General features: G+C 44.2%; 1 protein-coding gene across 4 annotated transcripts in view; it reads left to right on the top strand.

The window, feature by feature from the left end:
- The window catches only part of RNGTT (RNA guanylyltransferase and 5'-phosphatase), a 449,575-nt gene that overhangs the window by 19,830 nt on the left and 406,788 nt on the right, over positions 1–22,957 (top strand). For all 4 annotated transcript variants that reach the window (XM_037894454.2, XM_037894456.2, XM_043542650.1 and 1 more), the window contains exons 3-5: positions 7,649–7,752; positions 7,865–7,953; positions 20,586–20,661. In XM_037894454.2, the coding sequence (XP_037750382.2) occupies positions 7,649–7,752; positions 7,865–7,953; positions 20,586–20,661 (269 nt within the window). The remainder of the gene's footprint in view (positions 1–7,648; positions 7,753–7,864; positions 7,954–20,585; positions 20,662–22,957) is intronic.

Raw genomic sequence — 22,957 nt, 5'->3', positions numbered from 1 at the left:
ACACTGCTCAAGTCTCCCTTGGACAGTGCAAACTCATTAATTAGTTCGCCGCTCCAACAAAAGGATAGTGGATGTGCAACAGACCTTGGTAACCTGAGCTGAGATTTCCCGGGCACTTCAACCAAAACACACTGTTTTAGATAACCTCTAAAACAGATTTATTAACTACAGAAAGATAAATTTTAAATGGTTCTAAGTAGCAGGCTTAGAGATCAAAATTGGTCACCTAAGAAATAAAAATAGAAACACAGTCTAAGTTCTAACTTTAACAGACTAAGCAAGATTTGAATCACAGTCTCTCACCCTAATAGATGTTACAGGCAGCTCACAGTTCCTAATACACAGGCTGGGTTCCCTTCCAATCTGGGAACCAATCTCCCCAGTTCAAAATCTGTCTTCCTGATGATTTTCCAGATTTTTTTCGTGTGTGTGTGTGTGTGTGTGTGTGAGAGAGAGCGAGACCAAGTGATGATGTCACTGTCCCTCTTTCATACTTTCTTCCAGCTGCTAGAAAGTTCCTTGCCCTGACATGGGCGCCAGGCAGTCCCCATTGCATATGTGCCCTCACTAAGGAGCCTCTGGGAGAGTGGATTCTTCTTGATGGGCCATCAACACCCATCTGGCCAGTGATAGCTGCTCCTTTGCAACTGAAAGGCTGGCTGTGGGCGTTTTCCAACCTCACAATATATTTCAGTAACACACACAAGAATATTTCATAACTTCACATACAATGATAGTACATGCAATTCAACAGATCAAGACTTTTAAAATGGTACCTCACAAGGCATGTGTACAAAAAATATCAATCGTATGACAGTGGGGAATATGGGGATTCCAGAGTGCTAGTTTGAGGTACCGAATGTCACACTCGCCAACAGCCGAAGGCTCGCTTTTGGCTTGCAAGTCGGGTGCTGCAAATGCTCCCCATCACCAACCCCATTCCTCTGGTCATCTTTGAGGCCTGTCTTGCCTTCTTCGCCTCCGACTTGGGCAAGATCACCACTGACTGAGTACTGGAGATCATGCACCTTGGTTACTCTATCGAATTCCTTGCTTTTCCCTCCACGTAGGGGCACCACTTGGACGCCTACAGGGGATCCTTCCAGTCAATACCGCCTACAACAAGAAGAGGCAGACACCTTTCTAGTGAAGGATGACATAGAGCTGGTTCCCTGCCCTTTCCTGGGCAGAGAATTTTACTCCCTCTACTTTCTTATCCTGAAAAAGGGTGGAGGGCATCACCTTATCCTGGATGTCCGCCTCCTCGACACCTTCATCAGAAAATCCAAGTTCTGTATCGTGATGCTAGCATTTATTATTCCCTTCTTCCCCAAGAGGGCCTGGTTTGCAGCTCTCAACGTGAAAGACTCATACTTTCACATTGTCATTCACCTGGCCCATTGCAAATTTCTCCACTTCTGCGTGGGCAGCAACCACTATCCATTCAGAATTCTCCCCTTTGGCATCGCGACGACCCCACAGGTCTTCAAAAAGTCTTTGTAGTCATGGCCACACAGATGCGTCGTCTAAGTTACTTAGTGTAACCCTACCTGGACGACTGGTTTTTAGTTGTGCCGTCACATGACGAGCTTACTTCTACCATCCGTGCTCTCCACTCTCTCCTCATAGCTCTTGGTGTCTGTGAATCAAGTAGGAGAAATTGGTGCTCATACTGACACAGAGAATCACCTTCTTAGGGATGTGTCTTGATTCTGTGGCAGCATGAGCCTTCTTCCCTGCAGACCAATTCGCAGCCTTGAGAGCTCTAATTACAGCCCTTGCACCATGGCTCACTGTTGCCTCTGTCTCATTGGGCATATGGCAGTCTGCACTTCTGTAACACCGCATGCCTGCTTACATATGCAATGCCTCCACCTGTGGTTCCTGATGGTCTTCAGACCCCACAACGATCACTTGGAAGCCAAAGTGCTCATTCCACAGTCGGTTCTGGCCTCCCTCACCTGGTGGACCGACTCTTCCAAGGTGCTGATTGGCACTCCCTTTGCTGTCCTGGTCACGACTGTCATCATGACCACAGACGCCTCCCTTGCCGGTTGGGGTGCTCACCTAAACCATCACAGCACTCAAGGCATTTGGATGCTGCTAGAGGTCAGAATGCACATCAATGTCCTGGAGCTGCAGGTGGTTGACTTAGCCTGCCATGTGTAGCAGCCTCTACTTCGCTTGCGACATGTTCAGCTCCTCTCAGACAATATTGCAGCAGTGACCTACATCAACAAACAAGGTGGTCCCCGTCCCTCTGTTCCAAGTCCGTCCACCTATGGAACTGGTGCATTTGCAACCACCTTGCACTCCAAGCAGCGTACCTCCCAGGAGCACACAACTCCTTGGCCGATGTGCTCAGCAGGACCCTATACCTCAACCACAAGTGGGAGTGACATGATCCCACTCTCTGCTCCGTCCTCCGTACTTGGGGCACCCCTCGCTGGGACCTTTTTGCCACGAACACCAACTGTACGTTTTCCCTCTACTGTTCCAGAGGTGCTGTGTGCCGTGACTCCCATGGTAATGCTCTTCTCCTACCCTTGAGGGGCAACCTCCACTATTCCTTCCCTCCCATTCCCCTCATTCCACAAGTCTATCGCAAGATCTGCGGAGATCAGGCTACCGTCATTCTCATAGCACCATTCTGGCCCTGCCAGTTTTTGTTTGCGTACCTACTCAGACTCTCCATCTGCACACCACTCCACCTCTGCACACTCCTGGTCTTCCTCACCCAGGACTGTGGCAGGGTCCACTATCCCCATCTGGGCCTTTTTCTCCTCACGGCCTGATTTTTTGATGGAATTCGTGTGAAGGCAAAGCATGTTCTATACCAGTGCAATGCGTCCTTACCCAAAGGAGGAGGGCCTCCACACACGCCTGCAATGCAGCAAAATGGAAATGTTTCATATTCTGGGCTCAATGCCATCACCACCCACTGGATACAGTATCCGTTTCTGACTTCCAGAATTACCTCTTGGAACTCAAAATGTCAGGCTTTGCCCTCAGCTCTGTCCAAGCCCACCTGGCGGTGATTAATGCCTTCCTTCCCCTCATGGATGGCCACTTGGTGTTTACTCACCCCACCGCTGTTCGCTTCATGAAAGGCCTTCTCAACAGCTTTCCACCGGAACTGTGGGACCTCAACCTTGTCCTCCCCATCTTCACCAGACCCCCCCTTTGCTCCTGGCAACATGTTCCCCCTCATATCGCTTCATGAAGGTAACCTTCCTCATGGCTATCACCTTGGTGAGGAGGGTCAATGAACTGGCAGCCACGATGGCTGACCCCTCCTTACACTGTATTTCATGAGGATAAGGTTTCTTTACGACTGCATTCCAAGTTCCTCCTGAAGGAGGTGTCAAAGTTCCACCTCAACCAACCTATTCACCTCCCAGTCTTCCATCCTAAGCCACATGCCACCCCTGTCGACAGGACTCTTCACTCCCTTGATATCTGCCGCATGCTGGCATTCTACCTGCACAGAACTCACTCATTTCGTGCCTCTACCAGACTATTCGTTCCCACTGCTGACTGCTCCAAATGCCAAGCCCTCTCCTCCCAACGAATCTCAAAATGGGTTTCCGACTGCATCCGAGAATGTTATATGCTGTCCAACGCCCACCGCCCAATGGAATTACAGCACACTTGATGTGGGTACAGGCAGCCCCATCCTTAGCGGACGTCTCCTGAAAGGCCATCTGCTGGGTAGTGACGTGGTGTTCAGTACATACTTTCACAACCCATTATGCCATTGCCCAAGGGATGGTGGAGGATGCTGCAGTAGGCCATGCTGTATTACAGGCTGTGGTGCCTCTTGCATCCTCGTGCCCATCTCCTCTGACAAGTGCTTGATATTCACCCATGTTTGGAATACATATAGGCACCATCACTTGGAGAGGAGGTTACTTACCTGAAACTGGAGGTTCTTCAAGATGTGTGGTCCCTATTTGTATTCCAAAACCTACCCTCCATGTTCTCTGCTGCGGACTGGTATGCTCAGCGGTAAGTGGGTGAGTGAAGAGGCATCGACTTGCACGACCTTATATAACTTTGTCTGAGACACGAGCTGACTCACGACGCATGTGTGGGTCAGTGGACACTGCTATGAAAATCTTCCGGCTCTGGCACATGTGCAACATATCTGGAATATAAATAGGGACCACACATCTCAAAAACCTCTACTTACAGGTAAGTAAGCTCCTCATTTATGTTCCTACTAAAATGATGACCACTGAGGTAGTTAATGTTGGCACTTAATTTGTCATCACGCTTCAGATGTGCTAACTTAGTACAATTCACACTTCTCAGAGGTATTTTTTAGGTTGCATATGGACTCGGGTAGATGACATGAAGTTTACATTTGTTTCACATTTTTAAAGGTCATCTCTGCAGTCCTTGGATTGGCTAATATGTTGAGCTAATATGGTGAGCATGATGAGCTAATATGTTGAAAAGTTTTTAAACTCTGCGTCAGGAGCCTAATGCATTTTTAAAGCGAATTTAATTAAAATGTGTTAGCTAACGTTCTTTTAAATATCCTGTTTCTTAGTATAGTCAAGGCCCAGAAGGGGGTGTGGGTGTGGGTGTCTGGGCTAGGGGTTGTCCTGCAGTTGGGCTCTTGGGTTGTAGGAGGTGTGTGTGTCTGAGCTGGGGGGCGCCCTGTGGCTGAGCTCTGGGAGAAGAGGGTGTGGGTGTCTGGCTCCCTGGCTGGGCTCTGGAGTGGAGGGGGCAGAGAAACAAGAGCTGGATTGTTGGCGGGGTTTCTTTAACTCTCTATTCCTGAGGGAATTTTTGTTGTCTGTATTGTTCTAGACATAGTTGCTGACCAGTATTTTAAAATAAATTACCAAAATAATTGGAACAGGCGTGATTACATAGTGTTATTTTGACCAAAAAATATTCAGAATTTTGCAGAATTTTTAATTTGTTTGGTGCAGAATTTTCCCCAGGAGTAATTCTCCAATCACAGCTGAAGATTGCTTCCAGACATTCCAGAAAAGCTAGTGCTTTTGGTTTATAGCTTTGCTATATACAAAGTTAAAAAATTGATGGCCTATTGTGGTTAAATGTAAATAGAAGCCTGTTACCTTTTTATATAGATATTTTTATTAATCAGAACTCCTGTATGTTTCTGAATACATAAGTGTTTTACTAATATCACAGTGACATACTATCACCATCCTCTTACAAGTGTATTATGATTAAACGTTAAAACAGTGTATTTTTTTAAGTGAGCTACTGGTATATATTTGAAAGTATTTCTTTTTAACATTTCTAACTATGGAATAAGATTAGGTCTACTGATTTTGATTTTAAAGCACGTCAGTAGTTGATAAACTGATTTTTTTGTAGTATGGGCACACCTTGTAATCCTTTTGTTTTTGTAGAATGCAATGAATCTGAGAAAGCCATACATGGTAAATGCATAATTTTCTTTGACAGTTTGGCCCAGTTGATGAACTGAAGAGTTTCAAAGCCATGAAAAAGCACCTGGATCTTCTGTTGAGGAATATTGTCAGTGCTGTTGCAAGAAAGGCTAATGTCATTCTGGGATATATTAACAAAAGTGTCATATGTAAGATGCGGGAGGTAACTGTCCCGTTCTTTTCAGAAATGGTGAGGGCTTAGCTGGAGTATTGTGTCAAGTTTTGAATGTCACAGTTTAACATTGTGGACAAACTGGAGAGAGTCCAGATGAGATCAACAAAAGTAAGAGGTTTAGAAAACATGACCCATGTGGGAAAGTCCTAACCATTGGGCATGTTTAGTCTGGAGAAGAGCAGGCTGAGAAGGAGACCTGATAAGTTTTAAAATATGGTAAAGGTTGTTTTAAAGAGGATGGTGATCAGTTGTTCTCCATTTCCACTGAAAGTAGCACAAGAAGTAACTGGTTTGTTTGCAACAAGAAGATTTGGGTTAGGTATTAGGGAAAAAAAAACTCTAACTATATACTCATTGGAACAGTTTACCTAGGGTGGTTGTGGAATCCACATCTGGAGATTTTTCAAAACAATTTACTCCAGGGGTTCTCAAACTTCATTGCACCGTGACCCCCTTCCAAGAAAAAAAATTATTACATGACTCCAAGAGGAGGGAATGAAGCCTGAGCCTTCCCGAGCTCAGCCACACTGGGTGGAGGGGCTCAAAGTCCGAACCCCATAGCACTGGGTGGATGGGGCCAAAGTTGAAGCCCAAGGGCTTCAGCCCCAGGCAGGAGGCCTGTAACCTGAGCCCTGCTGCCCAGGGCTGAAGCCCTCGGGCTTCGGCTTAGGCCCCAGGCAGTGGGGCTCAGGCTTGGGCCTCAGGCCCCAGCAAGTCTAAGCCAGTCTTGGTGACCCCATTAAAATGGGGTCGCGACCCACTTTGGGGTCCCAACCCACAGTTTGAGAACTGCTGGATTACACAAACATCTGTCAGGACGGTCTACTTTAATGTGCCTCTGTGTGTGGGGTGAACTAGAATGACTTTGCAGCCCTACATTTCTATGACAATACATGAGATGGATAAACACCAGGGAGGGAGAGGAGTTATTTAAGTTAAGGACCAGTGTTGACACAAGAACAAATGGATATAAACAGGCCATCAACAAGTTTAGGCTTGTGATTAGATGAAGGTGGAATTCTGGAACAGCCTTCCAAGGGGAGTAGCTGAGGTAGAAAATCTAATTTGTTTCAAGACTTAGCGTGATAAATTTATTGAGGGAATGGTATGATGAGGTCACCTACAATGTCATATGACCCATCCATGACTGCTATTAGCAACTATCTCCAACTGCCAGAGACACTAGATGGGGAGGGCTCTGAGTTACTACAGACAATTCTTTCCCAGGTGTCTGGCTTGTGGGTCTTGCCCACGTGCTCAGGGTCTAACTGATCACCATATTCGAGGTTGGAAAGGAATTTTCCACCAGGTCAGATTAGCAGAGACCCCGGGTTTTTTTTGTCTTCCTCTGCAGCATGGGTCGTTTGCTGGTTTGAACTAGAGTAAATGGTGGATTCTCTCTAACTTGAAGTCTTTAAATCAAGATTTTAGGACTTAAGTAACTCAGAGGTTACTGGACCTCTACAGGAGTGGTTGGTGAGGTTTTGTGGCCTGCAATGTGCAGGAAGTCAGGCTAGATGACTCTGATGGTCTCTACTGGCGTTAAAAGTCTAGGGGTATGTCTACTGTGCAATTAAATACACTTGGCTAGCCTGTGTCAGCTGACTCGGACTTGCAGGGCTCAGGCTGCAGGGTGCTAAAACGGTGTTGATTTAATTACAGCTCGAGTTCATAATAGTTTAAAAATATCTGAATCCATTTAACAACTCTTTCTTTATTTTAATACAGATTGCATACTCTTTCCTCACCAAATATTTTTTCTTCACTTTGAGCAGATTGTTTTGGGGTTTGGGAAGTTTGGCATTGGTAGTTAGTTGAAAAATGAAACACTGAAGCTTTGAAGGAGGAAAAATTGTGGTACTGGAACCAAATATTACTTAGATCATATGAACAAGCACAGTATTAAAAAAAAAAATAAAAAGGCATTATTAACTTTAATACACTGTCAATTTATTTTGGCTATTAGCCAGTTCATATTGGTGAGCTGTTAATATTTGGAGCAATTAAATATAACATAATTACTCTGCTTTTATTCTTTTAGGTTAAAATGGGTTTACTGGTGGACTTGACGAACACCACTAGATTCTATGATAGGAATGATATAGAAAAAGAAGGGATCAAATACATAAAACTTCAGTGTAAAGGGTAAGTTGATTGTACCCAAATGAATATTTGATCTTTAAGTTAAAAGTCTGTACTGAATTCATTCCCCTTTCTGTTGTTTTTATTCTAAGCTTTGTTTTTCCATGTTTACCAGGCATGGTGAGTGCCCTACACTTGAGAACACAGAAGCATTTGTCCGCTTATGTGAACATTTTAGTGATAAGAATCCTTCAGAGCTTATAGGTATGTCTCTTTTTTTTACCATTTTTTGCTCCATTTTTGCTTCTCCACTATCTTGTCTTCCATTATCAAGCATTACTACTTTCCCTGATTCCAAGAAGGATCTAAGCAAGTGGGTTTCCTCAGTGCAATTTTTGTGCCACTGTAAGGATTGCTTGGTGGAGATGAACGTATAAACAAGCTTTTTTGTCTTTCTCAAAATCAATATCTCATGTTACTTTATGCACCAGTTTAGATAGAGTTGGTTGCTTTATGCAGACAAATATGGCAGCTAAACAGTTGTATAATGTAGGGGTCTGTGGCTGTCCCTTCCCGTCAGTCTTGGGGGGAGGCCACACCCATCATTACTGTGTATCTATAAAGGCAAGGCTCAATGGGGAATTAGCAGTCTCAGGGTACATCTACACTGTGAAATTAGGTAGAATTTATAGAAGTTGGTTTTTTAGAAATCGTTTTTATATAGTCGATTGTGTGTGTCCCCACACAAAATGCTCTAAGTGCATTAACTCGGTGGAGTGCTTCCACAGTACCGAGGCTAGCGTCGACTTCCGGAGCGTTGCACTGTGGGTAGCTATCCCACAGTTCCCACAGTCTCTGCCACCCATTGGAATTCTGGGTTGAGATCCCAATGCCTAATGGGGCAAAAAACATTGTCGCGGGTGGTTCTGAGTACGTGTCGTCAGGCCCTTCCTCCTCCTGTGAAAGCAATGGCAGACAATCGTTTCGTGCCTTTTTTCCTGGGTTAGCTGTGCAGATGCCATACCACGGCAAGCATGGAGCCTGCTCAGCTCACTGTCACCGTACGTCTCCTGGGTGCTGGCAGACACGGTACTGCATTGCTACACAGCAGCAGCTCATTGCCTTGTGACAGCAGACGGTGCAATAGGCCTGATAACCATTATCATCATGGCCTAGGTGATCTTGGCTGCCTCGGTAAGGTTGGTCAGGAGCGCCTGGGCAGACATGGGCGCAGGGGCTGAAATAGGAGTGACTCGACCAGGTCATTCTCTTTAGTCCTGAAGGCAGTCCTATTGTACCGTCTTCTGCCAAGCAGCCAGGAGATGAGGAAGGCTAGCAGTCCTACTGCACCGTCTGCTGCCAGCCAAAGATGTAAAAGATAGATGGAGTGGATCAAAACAAGAAATAGACCAGTTTTGTTTTGTATTCATTTGCTCCCCCCTCCCTCCGTGAAATCAACGGCTGACAATCGTTTCGGTGAGGTCTGTCAGGGCCACCTTGAAAAGCTTTAATGGAGATTCAGTCCTGCCTGGAATACCGGGGGGGAGGGATAGCTCAGTTGGTTGAGCATTGGCCTGCTAAACCCAGGGTTTTGAGTTCAGTCCTTGATGGGGCCATTCTGTGTGACAGTTGTTTTTGTTTCTCCTTGATGTAAAGCCACCCCCTTTGTTGATTTAAATTCCCTGTAAGCCAACCTTGTAAGCCGTGTCATCAGTTGCCCCTCCCTCTGTCAGAGCAACGGCAGACAATCGTTCTGCACCTTTTTTCTGTGCAGATGCCATACCACGGCAAGCATGGAGCCTGCTCCGATTACTTTGGCAATTAGGAGCACATTAAATACCACACGCATTATCCAGCAGTATATGCAGCACCAGAACCTGGCAAAGCGAAACCGGGCGAGTAGGCGATGTCAGCGCGGTGATGAGAGTGATGAGGACATGGACACAGACCTCTCTCAAAGCACGGGCCCTGGCAATGTGGGCATCATGGTGCTAGTGGGGCAGGTTCATGCCATGGAATGCCGATTCTGGGCCCGGGAAACAAGCACAGACTGGTGGGACCGCATAGTGTTGCAGGTCTGGGACAATTCCCAGTGGCGGCGAAACTTTTGCATGCGTAAGGGCACTTTCATGGAACTTTGTGACTTGCTTTCCCCTGCCCTGAAGCGCAAGAATACCAAGATGAGAGCAGCTCTCACAGTTGAGGAGCAAGTGGCTATAGCCCCGTGGAAGCTTGCAACGCCAGACAGCTACCGGTCAGTCGGGAATCAATTTGGAGTGGGCAAATCTAATGTGGGGGCTGCTGTGATGCAAGTAGCCAACGCAATCAAAGATCTGCTGATATCAAGGTTAGTGACCCTGGGAAATGTGCAGGTCATAGTGGATGGCTTTGCAGCAATGGGATTCCCTAACTGTGGTGGGGCCATAGACGGAACCCATATCCCTATCTTGGCACCGGAGCACCAAGCTGGCGAGTACATAAACCGCAAGGGGTACTTTTCAATAGTGCTACAAGCACTGGTGGATCACAAGGGACGTTTCACCAACATCAACGTGGGATGGCTGGGAAAGGTACATGACGCTCGCATCTTCAGGAACTCTGGTCTGTTTCAAAAGCTGCAGGAAGGGACTTTATTCCAAGACCAGAAAATAACCGTTGGGGATGTTGAAATGCCTATAGTTACCCTTGGGGACCCAGCCTACCCCTTAATGCCATGGCCCAGGAAGCCATACACAGGCAGCCTGGACAGTAGTCTGGAGCTGTTCAACTACAGGCTGAGCAAGTGCAGAATGGTGATAGAATGTGCATTTGGACGTTTAAAAGCATGCTGGCGCAGTTTACTGACTCGGTTAGACCTCAGCGAAACCAATTTTCCCACTGGTTTCAGAGTAACAGCTGTGTTAGTCTGTATTCGCAAAAAGAAAAGGAGTACTTGTGGCACCTTAGAGACTAACCAATTTATTTGAGCATGAGCTTTCGTGAGCTACAGCTCACTTCATTGGATGCATCAATTTTCCCACTGTTATTACTGCTTGCTGTGTGCTCCACAATATCTGTGAGAGTAAGGGGGAGACATTTATGGTGGGGTGGGAGGTTGAGGCAAATTGCCTGGCTGCTGGTTACGTGCAGCCAGACACCAGGGCAGTTAGAAGAGCACAGGAGGGTGCGGTGTGCATCAGAGAAGCTTTGAAAACCAGTTTCATGACTGGTCAGGCTACGGTGTGAAAGTTCTGTTTTGTTTATCCTTGATGAAACACCCCCCCCCCCCCCCACTTCGATCACCGCTTGCAGAGGCAATAAAGTCATTGTTGCTTCACATTCATGGATTCTTTATTAATTCGTCACACACATAGGGGGATAACTGCCAAGGTAACCCGGGAGGGGTGGTGGAGGAGGTAAGCACTGGGTGGGGTGGTGGAGGAGGGAAGGACAAGGCCACACAGCACTTTAAAAGTTTAACACTTTAAAACTTATTGAATGCCAGCCTTCTTTTGCTTGGGCAATCTTCTGGGGTGGAGTGGCTGGGTGGCCGGAGGGGCCCCCCCCACCGCATTCTAGGGCATCTGGGTGAGGAGGCTATGGAACTTGGGGAGGAGGGCGGTTGGTTACACAGGGGCTGTAGCGGCGGTCTGTGCTCCAGCTGCCTTTCCTGCAGCTCAGCCATACGCTGGAGCATATTAGTTTGATCCTTCAGCAGCCTCAGCATTGAATCCTGCCTCCTCTCATCACGCTGCCGCCACCTATCATCTTCAGCCTACCACTTACTCTCTTCAGCCCACCACCTCTCCTCGCGTTCATTTCGTGCTTTCCTGCACTTTGACATTGTCTGCCTCCACACATTCATCTGTGCTCTGTCAGTGTGGGAGGACAGCATGAGGTCAGAGAACATTTCATTGTGAGTGCGTTTTTTTCGCCTGCTAATCTTCGCTAGCCTCTGGGAAGGAGAAGATCCTGTGATCCTTGAAACACATGCAGCTGGTGGAGAAAAAAAAAGGGACAGTAGTATTTAAAAAGACACATTTTATAGAACAATGGGTACACTCTTTCACGGTAAACCTTGCTGTTAACATTACATACAGAGCACATGTGCTTTCATTACAAGGTCACATTTTGCCTCCCCCCACCACGTGGCTAACAGTGGGGAACATTTCTGTTCAGCCCCAGGCAAACAGCCCAGCAGGAACGGGCACCTCTGAATGTCCTTTTAAGAAGAGTACCCTATTTCAACCAGGTGACCATGAATGATATCACTCTCCTGAGGATAATGCAGAGAGATAAAGAACGGATGTTGTTTGAATGCCAGCAAACATACGCTGCAATGTTTTGTTCTGCATTGATTCCCGACTGCGTGCTACTGACGTGGCGTGGTAAAGTGTCCTACCATGGTGGATGGAATAAGGCTGCCCTCCCCAGAAACCTTTTGCAAAGGCTTTGGGAGTACATCCAGGAGAGCTTTATGGAGATGTCCCTGGAGGATTTCCGCTCCATCCCCACACACGTTAACAGACTTTTCCAGTAGCTGTACTGGCCGCGAATGCCAGGGCAAATTAATCATTAAACACGCTTGCTTTTAAACCATGTATACTATTTAAAAAGGTACACTCACCAGAGGTCCCTTCTCCGCCTGGCGGGTCTGGGAGGCAGCCTTGGGTGGGTTCGGGGGGTACTGGCTCCAGGTCCAGGGTGAGAAACAGTTCCTGGCTGTCGTGAAAACCGGTTTCTCCGCTTGCTTGCTGTGAGCTATCTACAACCTCATCATCATCATCTTCCTCGTCTCCGAAACCTGCTTTTATGTTGCCTCCCCCTCCATTGACAGAGTCAAAGCACACGGTTAGGGTAGTGGTGGCTGAACCCCCTAAAATGGCATGCAGCTCATCATAGAAGTGTCATGTTTGGGGCTCTGACTTGGAGCGGCCGTTCGCCTTTCTGGTAGGCTTGCCTCAGCTCCTTAAGTTTCACGCGGCACTGCTTCGGGTCCCTGTTATAGCCTCTGTCCTTCATGCCCTGGGAGATTTTGACAAATGTTTTGGCATTTCGAAAACTGGAACGGAGTTCTGATAGCACGGATTCCTCTCCCCACACAGCGATCGGATCCCGTACCTCCCGTTCGGTCCATGTTGGAGCTCTTTTGCAATTCTGGGACTCCATCATGGTCACCTCTGCTGATGAGCTCTGTACTCACCTGTAGCTTGCCATGCTGGCGAAACAGGAAATGAGATTCAAAAGTTTGTGGGCCTTTTCCTGTCTAGTGTATCTGAGTTGAGAGTGCTGTCCAGAGCGGTCACAGTGGAGCACTCTGGGATAGCTCCCGGAGGCCAGTACTGTCGAATTGTGTCCACACTATCCCAAATTTGCCCTGGCAAGGCCGATTTCAGCGCTAATCTCCTTGTCGGGGGTGGAGTAAAGAAATCGATTTTAAGAGCCCTTTAAGTTGAGAAAAAGGGCTTCGTCTTGTGGACGGGTGCAGGATTAAATCTATTTAACGCTACTAAATTCGACCTCAACTCCTAGTGTAGACCAGGGCTCAGAGGTTATAGCTCTCTGGTCAGGGCAGAGCAACAAGCAGTTTAATGAGGCTCTGGCCCTCTGGGCAGGGCAAACCAGTAAGCTGTCTTTCGCCTGGCCTCCTGGCTCAGGCAGATAGTGGACAAACATAAGAACGGCCATACTGGGTCAGACCAATGGTCCATCTAGCCCTGTATCCTGTCTTTTGACAGTGGCCAATGCCAGGTGCTTTCAGAGGGAATGAATAGAACAGGTAATCATCAAGTGATTCATTTCCTGTCGCCCATTCCAAGGTTCTGGCAATCAGAGGCTAGGGACACTTCAGAGGATGTGTTTTGCATCCCTGGCCATTCTGGCTAAATGCAGGCCTCTTGGCCTAAGGTGGGTAGATAGTCACCCCAGGGACCACTGGGTCCCAGCCCAGAGCCCTAACAGTGGCAAATGGTTCCACCACTGGGTCAACAGGGATCCCACTGAAACATGCTGATCTGAATTCTGGCAACACAACTGGACTATTGTCTGGTGTCCCTGGGATATTTCCTACTACCCCTTTGGAGTGTACCTCCGTCTCCTTGGATTCCTCCATCTCCCTGGGGTACACGGCCAGGAGCAGTCCCAGTAGCTCCTCCAGGTACTGGTCAGTCAGCAGTCCCAGCCCCTCCTCTGAGTTCTCAGCATGACAGACCTCCATCTCAGATGCAGGGCTCTGCAGCGGGCGAGAGACGTTTGCTTCCTTCTCCGGCTCTTCCACAACTGAGCTGCAGGGGCTGCCTTTTAAACCTTCTGTCCTGCCTCAATGCTTCTGGCAGGGTGGGTGTGGCTTGCCTGGCTTTGCCCACCAGAGGGTGAAAATGGTTCATTACTATCAGTCTTGGCGGGAGGCCCTGCCCCATCGCTACGTGTACACATATGAGACAAACGTTTTACGGGGCAGACATTTTACCTAACTCCTTCTGATGCAAGTGAGTATTTCTTGGGCAAGCACTGCTTGGCTTGACCACATCTTGTGTGGCATTTGATAATCAAGAGAGGTTGATCTCCTTGTGATCATGTTGGATTTATAAAGATTCTGTGCTTTAGTATTCATTTTAGTATTACATTGTTAAGGTTCCAACTTCAGAAGTTGAGTTCCTTCAGTAATATACTGGGGACTGTTAATGGAAATTTGATTGTGTTACACTTCTTTGGCATATACAGCCTCAAAATGAGTGTTTTCAGAACTTTGATTTTATCAAAATCAAAAATACCCAAAATTGGTTCATGAAAGACGCTTAATTTTATTTTAAATATAACAGTCAGATTAGATACATGAGACGAAGTGCATCCTTTTCTGAATACCATTATGTTTAAACATTAATATAATTTTATGCTTTCAAAGGTAAAAATATTACAAGTAAATGTTCTTCTAACTGCCAGTCCTGAATACTAAACCTGGGATCCAAGAGTCAAGCTAGGTTATTTTTCTCATGTGTCATCCATAATAAAGATTGTGCAGGCTAAACTAAGCTCTCAGTGCTTGTGAAACTAGTTTGCTCTCAGTAGGTTTGTATAGGTGTAACTGATCGGTATCCAGTAAACAACTGAGTTGATGCATCTGAAGAATGGTATTCATTACTTTCTCCTGGTTGTGTTGACTGCATTCTAACAGGAGTAAAAGCAATAAAAAGTTATTTTTTTGTCATTGTTTAGCAGATATAATTCTGAATATACACAGGGAGCAAATCTGTTGAATTAAGAAGATGTTATTTTACATAATTTATTCTTAGAGAAGAGGCACACTTCAAGGTTTTTCTATATATTTTACATAGAGACACTTAGTGGTTTAAGACATGCAGTTTTTTTTTAAACTTGGATTTACACATAATTGTCTACATACAGTTTTTGGAACTGATATAAGTACATATTGGTTTAGAAACTGATGTAGTTAAAGCAGTACAGCTCCCTAGTGTGGATGCATCTAGACTGGTATAAAATGCTTATATTGGCATTGTGTGTGTGTGTGTGTGTGTTAGTATAAAAATGGTATGTAGACCAGCCCTAAAGATCACAAACAGACTTATTCACTGAAGAGTTCTGTGATGGGGTGCACTTACCCTGTACCAGCCCCCAAAGGGTTAACTGTGCTTTGTAGGCTGAGGAAGCCCTGCCCCTCCGACTCTGCTGGGCATGTTCAGCCTGGATGCAGAATATAAAAGGAAGCAGCTGCTGAAGGGGGAAGCTGCAGGCCCTGACTATGGAGCCACGGTGCTCAGAGCTCCAGACTGCCTGATGAGCCCGGAGAAGAGACCGCGTTGGCAGGAGCTACTCCACTTGAGGACCCCAGAGACCTGGGGGGACTGTGGAGCATCGCTGAGGGAGAAAGAGTAGGAAGCAGCCCAGGGGACTTAGACTTTTCTCTGGTGAGTGAACCAGGGGAACCAGTCAGCATGTTTCAGGAGGATCCCTGCTGACTCAGTGGTGGGCACCCCCACCACCGCCAGGGCTCTGGGCTGGGACTTGGAAGAGCAGGAAGGGCCTAAGGCCCCCTACCCGGTGTGTCACATACCCCTAGATGACGCCCCACTTCCCCAGCAAGCCAATTGGCCACATGGCACCCCAGAAGTGGGTGCCTTCATTTACTAGCCTTTAGGCCATGCCATAGGTGGAAGGGCTGCCTTTATTGACTCTGGCCAGTCCGCCACGCTGCCCTGAGTGGAAAGGGCCACCTTTGTTTGACTCTGGCCAGTCCGCCACGCTGCCCTGAGTGGAAAGGGCCACCTTTGTTTGACTCTGGCCAGTCCGCCACGCTGCCCTGAGTGGAAAGGGCCACGTTTGTTTGACTCTGGCCAGTCCGCCACGCTGCCCTGAGTGGAAAGGGCCACCTTTGTTTGACTCCGGCCAGTCCGCCAGCTGCCCTGAGTGGAAAGGGCCACCTTTGTTTGACTCCGGCCAGTCCGCCAGGCTGCCCTGAGTGGAAAGGGCCACCTTTGTTTGACTCCGGCCAGTCCGCCAGGCTGCCCTGAGTGGAAAGGGCCACCTTTGTTTGACTCCGGCCAGTCCGCCAGGCTGCCCTGAGTGGAAAGGGCCACCTTTGTTTGACTCCGGCCAGTCCGCCAGGCTGCCCTGAGTGGAAAGGGCCACCTTTGTTTGACTCCGGCCAGTCCGCCAGGCTGCCCTGAGTGGAAAGGGCCACCTTTGTTTGACTCCGGCCAGTCCGCCAGGCTGCCCTGAGTGGAAAGGGCCACCTTTGTTTGACTCCGGCCAGTCCGCCAGGCTGCCCTGAGTGGAAAGGGCCACCTTTGTTGACTCCGGCCAGTCCGCCAGGCTGCCCTGAGTGGAAAGGGCCACCTTTGTTGACTCCGGCCAGTCCGCCAGGCTGCCCTGAGTGGAAAGGGCCACCTTTGTTGACTCCGGCCAGTCCGCCAGGCTGCCCTGAGTGGAAGGGTGACATTATTGACTCCAGTCACTAGGCAGTACTACCACGTTTTATAGTAAGGGTCCTCAGCATAGGACCTAACTGGCTGCAGTATCGTCTCTGCCCTTTCTTTTGACCACACGTGCCCCGACACCCCGTGATGGGGTGTACCTACCCCGCGGCAAGTTCGTTTTGCTTTTTTTATTAAATTTTGAATGATTGGTTTAGAGTGTGTGGTTCTCAGCCTAAGGATCATTGCCCTCCCTCTCTTTAGATAAATGGGAGGATGGGTTTCAAACTTTTCTGTTGTAGTGTGGACTCATGATAGGGAAAAGGTTGAAAACCATTGGATTGGAGGCAAATTGGACTAATATTCAAAATGAACTCTTGAAATTGCATGAACATTTATTTCTGTGGAATAGAATGTTTTTGTTTTTTCTCAGTCTTTACGTGTTCAATGGGAATTTTAAATAACATTTTCTTAAATCATATATGGAATTTGTTCTCACATCATATGTTACTCATCAATTGGAATAAGTTGACGTAGCCATCCATAGCATCTCAATGCAATTAATTATTTTTCTGGGTCAGCAGTTTACATGGAATACAAATAGCATTATGAAGTGCTTGAAATAGAAAACTCATTTTACTAGTATTTTAACTTTAAATATCATTTGCAGTGTTGGGTTATTAACTTCTGACGGTTGGTTATAGGGAATACAGATTACACTACACCTTTCATTTCTGCTATGTGAACTGAGACATGAAATTGGAGTTATTTGTTAAGATGGCATTTGTTTTTATCTCCTTAGCTTAGTTATTCCTGTCTGAGATATCTTCTTCCTCATAAGAGATTTAATTAGCAGTGTCCTCGATGTCTTCTGTTGTAATTTCATCTTTAGAGAGTAGTAGAAAGAGGTTCCTTCTCTAAAATTCTAGACAGATGGTGTCAAAGAGAAAACAGATCACTGTTCTAGAAATGGAAAGAGGAATGAATGCCTGTAGGCTGAGATAGTGATGTTTGAGGAGGGAAGTTCAAACATCTTTTGTTTCTATTAACTAGTCTATAAAGAAGCAGTGCAAAATATGCTGAATGAGAAAAATGAAACATCAAAGTAGTCAAATGTATTTAGTTGGGGAAAAAGAATAGAGCTATTCTAATCACAGCAGAAAAGAAAGGATATGAATGAGACAGATGCATAATTCTTTTATGTAAATTTTTACATGAGAAACATGAAGCAGTTTCAAACGTCAGAAAGAGGAAACCAATAAAGCTCTGGTCAGGGCAGTTCTACTCCTGTTGGATTGAGCAGTAAGTGGTTGGCACAGGACTCCCATCACAGTTGAATAAGTTTCACCACAAGAGGGTGATAAAATTGATAATGAGGTTTAATCTGGTCTTCAGAAAAGAAGCAAATGTTCTGTCCTTCCTATATGATCAGGTAATGTTTAATTTTTCAAATATCAAGTAGACCGAAAAATCTGCCATTTCCGAACTTAACTTCTAATAGTAATAGAAATCAGAGACAGAAAAGACCCATTAGGTCAACTCTTTCAAATGCATACTTGTTCCTGATTCTAGGTTCTTGAGTTTAGTTTGGTATACTTGAGCAATGGGCCTGCACTGCTTCCCTTGGAAGGTCATTTCATTCTACCAACATACTTCGCTGGTCATCACATGATTCAAACGTATGTTGCTGATCAGAAACTTTTCCTAACACACCCATATTTCTTTACTCAGTTCCATTCCATTCTTAGGATTACTGGTTTTTCCTTCTTCTTAGTGTTAATTTTTAAGTAAACTATGGTTGAGTTTTTAGGTGTAAAAATCAAATTTTGAGAATTCATAATATTCTGTGCTAGAGTGTCGAAGCCCGGGAATCAGGTCCTTCTAAGGAAACACCAGGGTTACTGGGGAGATGGGAGGTTGTATGTACATAGAAAAGGACAGGAACAGTGATCGCTGGGAAAGCTGCATGACCTCAAATCCCAATGCCTTGCTTTCATTGTCAACATGCTTCTACTATTGCCATATGGATAAAAAAATCGTAAGACCTTTGACTTCCACTTTTTGATGCCAGTAGTCACAGCATGCCTCATTACTACAAACGGAGTGTAAGTCAAGAAAATTTAACTGTCAGCCTCCATAGGTCAGGAATACAAAGTGCTAGTTTGAATGGCAATCTGTGTGAAACTTCCTAGCTAAATTAGATAAAGATGGATTGGAAACTTGATTTTTTGGAACACAATGTTGCAAGTCTGGAGTAATCCTGCTACCACAGAGGAAATAAAGTGGAAAGATCTTGCCTTAGTAGGCGGCTCAGGAGAAAGAAAAATGTGATGACAAGCACTGTAATCCATTGTGGTCCGAAGCAAGTTTTGAGATAAGCAAGGGTTAGTAAAACAAACAGGAAGAAAGCCTCACTTGTGTCTTTCTGTTAATTATTGTGACATTTCTCTTTTTCAGAGAACACATTCTTAATATCCTTAATTTCCTATGTATGAAGAAAATATACCTTTCAATCAGGTTGAGGAAGAAAGGTCTCTGACCTGGTTTGATACATGTCTGTAATGAGAGGGGCGGCTCAAGTTATTCCCCTTCTTTGACCATTAGTAACAATTTTGCTTTTGGTGTGGAGGGAGGAGGTAAAGTACACACTTGAAAACTGTGTATATTTTTAATCCCGTATTTTGGAATTTACCATTCACTTTGCTTGTGTTATAGAAGAAAAAAACAACTGCTCATAATCTGATCATATAGACCCCAAAGAAAAACTCTACTGACATTTTAACTTCTCTGAATATGGTTGAGAAATATGGAAATTGATCTAAATACTGTTAACTTGGATGGGATTTTTCTGCTTTACTGGAACATGCAGAATAAAAATAAACAGAATAATTGGCATGGTACTAATAAATTAATGGTGTGATCCCTGTCACTTTAATAATAATAAAAAAAAATGCAAGACAAATTTTGAGCAAGATATTAAACTCCCCTTTCTTGAAAGAACTATGAAACAGCAAGAGATGGTCTTTCCTTCCGATTTGATTTATCTAAACCACTAGATGGAGCTGGTAACATAGGAAAAAAGGGAAAATTAGAAGTAATTGCTTTTTTGCTCTCCCCCCTTCCTGAGAAATATTCAATAAAATAAAGGCTGAAAAAACAATTTATTAAATTTAAACTTTTGTTTCTGTTTAAACTGAAAAGACAAGTAGTTCAAAGTGATTGTCTTTATTGAATGGGTATTTTTTTTAGGGATTTCTTTCAAAATTAAAATTAAATAACCACTAAAATGTTAATAGCCATTTTGAAATAGAACTGAGAGGATCTATGGATATAATTTTTAAATTTAAAAAGCGGGGTAACTTTGACATGATTAACAAGGAGTCTGGTGGCACCTTAAAGTGGCATGTTCAGATGTCTGAAGAAGTGGGGTTTTACCCATGAAAGCTTATGCCCAAATAAATCTGTTAGTCTTTAAGGTGCCACCAGACTCCTTGTTGTTTTTTGTGGATACAGACTAACACGGCTACCCCCTAATATTTGACATGATTTTTATGCTTAACAGTATGAAATGACTATAACCGCAAATTATTTCTCTAAATTCATAATCACTGCATTGATTACATTTATCTTTCATCGCTCCTACAAATGCTGATCAGAAAGCAATCAGGTACTTTCTGGTATTAATCATATTTAAACACTAATAAAAAATAGTATTGCTGAGCTTTTTTATTGTGACAAATTGAAGATTCAGAAAATTACTGATAGGAATTAGCACACAGAATTTAAATATCATTTGGGCTTTATACGTAGTCTCTAGAGGATCTGGGTTTCCTCAGTTGGAATGGGGGTATCTCCTTAATGGTGGTAATTTAAGAGGAATGAGCCAAAAATATCACTTGTTCGCATTGTTTGTAATAAAAACAGCTGCATGTTGTTCATTTTTAAAATGATTTGTCTCCATGCATTTAGTGTTGTTTTGTTTTCCAGGTGTTCATTGTACACATGGATTCAATCGAACTGGTTTTCTTATCTGTGCCTTTTTGGTCGAGAAGTTGGATTGGAGGTAATTTTGCAAGTTTAAATAATTTTGGGTACAGGGAAGGGATACAATTCGTAGTGTTTTCTCCAATGTGTTTCATAGTTGTCATTGCTCCATTGGCGGTCTGATTGTTCTAAGATTTTTATCTTTTAAATGAATATTTTTTTTCACTGTTGATTCTAGGAATGCTGATTTTTGTGTGTGTGCATATCTGACACAGTGCACTAAGAATGTCTGTTTTCTCAATAGATGATGGTAACTGGGAAGTCTTAGTTTTGAGCAGGTGACATACATTAACATTATTCCTGTCAAACTCTCTTGACAGTTCAGTCTATTTCAGTTAAGCTTTCAGCTATATTGTCAAGTCTGTAGACTAACAATTAGCCCTACCAGCTGTGTTTAAGTTTTCATGAGTATGTATATAGGTTGCCTTTTCTCTTTCTTGTGCAAAGTATTGAAATATACTCATGTACTGCTTTTGATTGATAGCATTATTTTAGATCTTTTGTTGTTGGCATATTCAAAACAATGGCATTAGATAGGCAAAGTAGCAGGAAAGTGACATGTATGCATACATCTGAAAGCATACCCAAAACACTGCATTTGTTACAGGATTTTTCCAACAAGAACTATATTGGTGGTGTAATCTACCTTTTGAGAATTTTCCAGAACCAGGATGCATACTTTGAAATAAGGATGGGAGAAACGAAACCTTCCCGCCTCCCCCAATAGTGGTGCTCCACTTTAAATATCATTACTTCAGGAAAAATGCCTAAAAGTCTTGCCATGTTAGAGGATGGCTTTTATTCAATGATATAATTTAAACTAGGGCTGTCAAGTGATTAAAAAGATTAATCGCATGATTAAACAATAATAGAATACCATTTATTTAAATATTTTTGGATGTTTTCTACATTTTCAAATATATTGATTTCAGTTACAACACAATACAAAGTATACAGTGCTCAATTTTTATTTATTTTTGACGACAAGTATTTGCACTGTATAAAAACAAAAGAAATAGTATTTTTAGTTCACTTAATACAAGTACTGTAGTGCAATCTGTTTATCATTAAAGTGAACTTATAAATGTAGAATTATGTATAAAAAACTGCATTCAAAAATAAAACAATGTAAAATTTTAGAGCCTACAAGTCCACTCAGTCCTACTTCTTGTTCAGCCAATGGCTCAGACAAACACGTTTGCAGAAGATAATGCTGCCTGCTTCTTGTTTACAATGTCACCTGAAAGTGAGAATACGCATTCTCATAGCACTGTTGTAGCCGGCATCGCAAGATATTTACGTGCCAGATGCGCTAAAGATTCATATGTCCCTTCATGCTTCAACCACCATTCCAGAGGACATCTGTCCATGCTGATGACTGGTTCTGCTTGATAACCGTCCAAAACAGTGTGGACTGACGCATGTTCATTTTCATCATCTGAGTCAGATGCCACCAGCAGAAGGTTGATTTTCTTTTTTGGTGGTTTGGGTTCTGTAGTTTCTGCATCAGAGCGTTGCTCTCTTAAGACTTCTGAAAGCATGCTCTACACCTCGTTCCTCTCAGATTTTGGAAGGCACTTCAGATTTTTAAAGCTTGGGTCAAGTGCTGTAGCTATCTTTAGAAATCTCTCGTTGGTACCTTCTTTACGTTTTGTTAAATCTGCAGAGAATGTGTTCTTAAAATGGACAACATGTGCTGGTCATCATCCGAGTCTGCTATAACCTGAAATATATGGCAGAATGTGGGTAAAACAGAACAGGGGATGTACAGTTCTCCACCTAGGAGTTCAGTTACCAATTTAATTAATGCATTATTTTTTTAACGAGCGTCATCAGCATCGAAGCATATCCTCTGGAATAGTGGCTGCAGCATGAAGGAGCCTACAAATGTTTAGCATATCTGGCACTTAAATACCTTGCAATGCTGGCTACAAAAGTGCCATGCAAATGCCTGTTGTCACTTTCAGGTGACATTGTAAATAAGAAGTGGGCAGCATTATGTCCCGTAAATGTAAATAAACTTGTTTGTCTTAGTGATTGGCTGAACAAGAAGTAGGACTGAGTGGACTTGTAAGCTCTGAAGTTTTACATTGTTTTGTTTTTGAGTGCAGGTATGTAACAAAAAAAAAAATCTACATTTGTAAGTTGCACTTTCACAACAAAGAGATTGCACTACAGTATTTGTATGAAGTGAATTGAAAAATATTATTTTTTAATAATTTTTACAGTGCAAATATTCGTAATAAAAATAGTATACACTTTGATTTTAATTACAACACAGATTACTATAGGAAAATGTAGGAAAACATCCAAAA

Source organism: Chelonia mydas, chromosome 3 (assembly GCF_015237465.2).
Source record: "Chelonia mydas isolate rCheMyd1 chromosome 3, rCheMyd1.pri.v2, whole genome shotgun sequence".
Lineage (NCBI taxonomy): Eukaryota > Metazoa > Chordata > Testudines > Cheloniidae > Chelonia > Chelonia mydas.
This window is presented reverse-complemented; position numbering and strand designations above follow the sequence as displayed.